Raw genomic sequence first — 2,047 nt, 5'->3', positions numbered from 1 at the left:
TGGAGAGGTTATTGAATGATCTAAATTGCGGTGATTGAAGCGCAAAACAATGAATCGGTAGTTATGTATATGAGAATATTGTATGCCGATTATTTCTTTGAACGTATTTAATTTGTAGAGTGTGCGAACATTATCTGACGAATATTTCTATGGGTAGAATGAATTCTAAACAGTCTAACCGTGTCGGTAGTGACGTAAAACATAAGCGATCAATCACAATATTATTTATGCACCCTGCACTATCACTCTCCTCCTTCCTGTCGAACATCTATCGTCCTTATCTCTGCTCTATATTCTTTGTGTTTGTTACTCTCTTGTAACACATCTAATCTTCCACACTTACGTGACCGTACTGTGTTGCAAGTGCCGTTAAACCTTTACTAAAACTAAAACTAAATTAAAGCCGAAATTAAACATTCCAACGTTGTGTCCTTGGGAAAGGCTGTTTACACGATTTCCTCCCTTGACTTGGTCCTTTCGGAGACGGACGTTGAACAAGGAGGTCCCACCTCTTAAATAACGTAATACTAGTAATATATAGGCACTCATATAACCCTCTTCAGTTGCAAGCGCCGTAAAAACTCTACTAAAAAAGAAAGAAAAAAATACTAGTAATAGTGTTGATAGGGGCGTTAAACCTATACCTTTTCGCCATTTCACCATTCCACCATTCCACTATTTCACCCTTTCACCATTTCACCATTCCACCATTTCACTATTTCACTATTTCACCATTTCACCATTTCATCATTTCACCATTTCACCATTTCACCATTCCACCATTTCACCATTTCACCATTTCACCATTCCACCGTTCCAGGGATCATGACGACGAGTCCTCGGTGGTGGAAGCGGCTAAGAAACTGAACGAGGTGTCTGGCCTCAAAGGTCTAGGCCGGTTCTTCAAGCAGGTGGCGCAGTCGGCCCGCTCTAAGGACAACAGCGTGGACGATTTCCTGGGCAGTGTCAACATCCCGCTAGATGTGAGTGGTAGCAAGGGGGACTTAGGAATGAGAGCATGCAAAAAAGGACCTGTTATTACGGTAGATAATTATATAATTTTAGATGAACCTTTGGGGGGGGGGTGTCTAATTTGACGAAAAACATGGTCAAACTCGGACACGGACAATACCATTCCTTGCGCGCTCTTATGACCTTATGTCGTTACGGGCGCTTTTATACTTTGGAAACATCCGGCTTTGGCCCTAACGATTAGTATTACGTCTCTACCATCCTACAACCCTACCCCTAACCCTACCCCATACCCTGACCCTGACCCTACCCCGAACCCCAACCCTACCCCTAACCCTACCCTGTACCCTAACACTACCCCTAACCCTACCCTGTACCCTACCCCTAACCTTACCCCGAACCCTACCCCGAACCCTAACCCTACCCCGAACCCTAACCCTACCCCGTACCCTAACCCTACCCCGTACCCTAACCCTACCCCGTACCCTACCCTTAACTTACCCCTACCCTTAACCCTAACCCTAACCCCAACCCTAACCCAACCTCACATAAAGTTACTATGTCATGTATTGATGTTTCATTACTCTTGAGGCCAAAATAGGAGATTGCCAAAACCTTTCACCAACCTGAAACTATGATCCCTGTTTTTTTCTACTGACCTGAAACTATGATCCCTGTTTCTAATACTGACCTGAAACAATGATCCCTGTTTTTAATACTGACCTGTCTTATGCTGATCTGAAACTATGATCCCTGTTTCTTTTACTGACCTGAAACGATGATCCCTATGTCCAGGACCTGCCGTCCATGGGTTCCAGCCAGTGGTATCACCTAGAGGGTCGGTCGGCGCGGTCCAACATCCAGGGAGAGATTCACCTCAAGCTCAGTCTGGCCACGAGGGAAGACCGGGGAATCCCGGAGGATGACAACTGGACTGACGTGAAGCAACACGAGGATCTCATGTGTATCTTTGTGGAGTATGAGCTCAGGAAATACAACGTGAGTCATGTGTGTGTGTGCGTGTGTGTGTGTGCAAGGATCTCATGTGCATCATTGTGGAGTATGAGCTCAGGAA

At 45.2% G+C, this 2,047-nt stretch overlaps 1 protein-coding gene across 1 annotated transcript in view; it reads left to right on the top strand.

Annotated features, from left to right (window-relative positions):
• The window catches only part of LOC101856174 (BAI1-associated protein 3), a gene marked incomplete at its 3' end in the record, with an annotated part of 118,445 nt that overhangs the window by 81,823 nt on the left and 34,575 nt on the right, over positions 1-2,047 (top strand). Inside the window, 2 exon segments of the mRNA XM_035969301.1 lie at positions 821-983; positions 1,768-1,971. Of these exon segments, the coding sequence (XP_035825194.1) occupies positions 821-983; positions 1,768-1,971 (367 nt within the window).

This window comes from Aplysia californica, unplaced genomic scaffold (genome assembly GCF_000002075.1).
Source record: "Aplysia californica isolate F4 #8 unplaced genomic scaffold, AplCal3.0 scaffold00135, whole genome shotgun sequence".
NCBI classification, from domain to species: Eukaryota; Metazoa; Mollusca; class Gastropoda; order Aplysiida; family Aplysiidae; genus Aplysia; species Aplysia californica.
The sequence above is the reverse complement of the archived record's forward strand: the minus strand, read 5'-3'. Positions and strand labels throughout refer to the sequence as shown.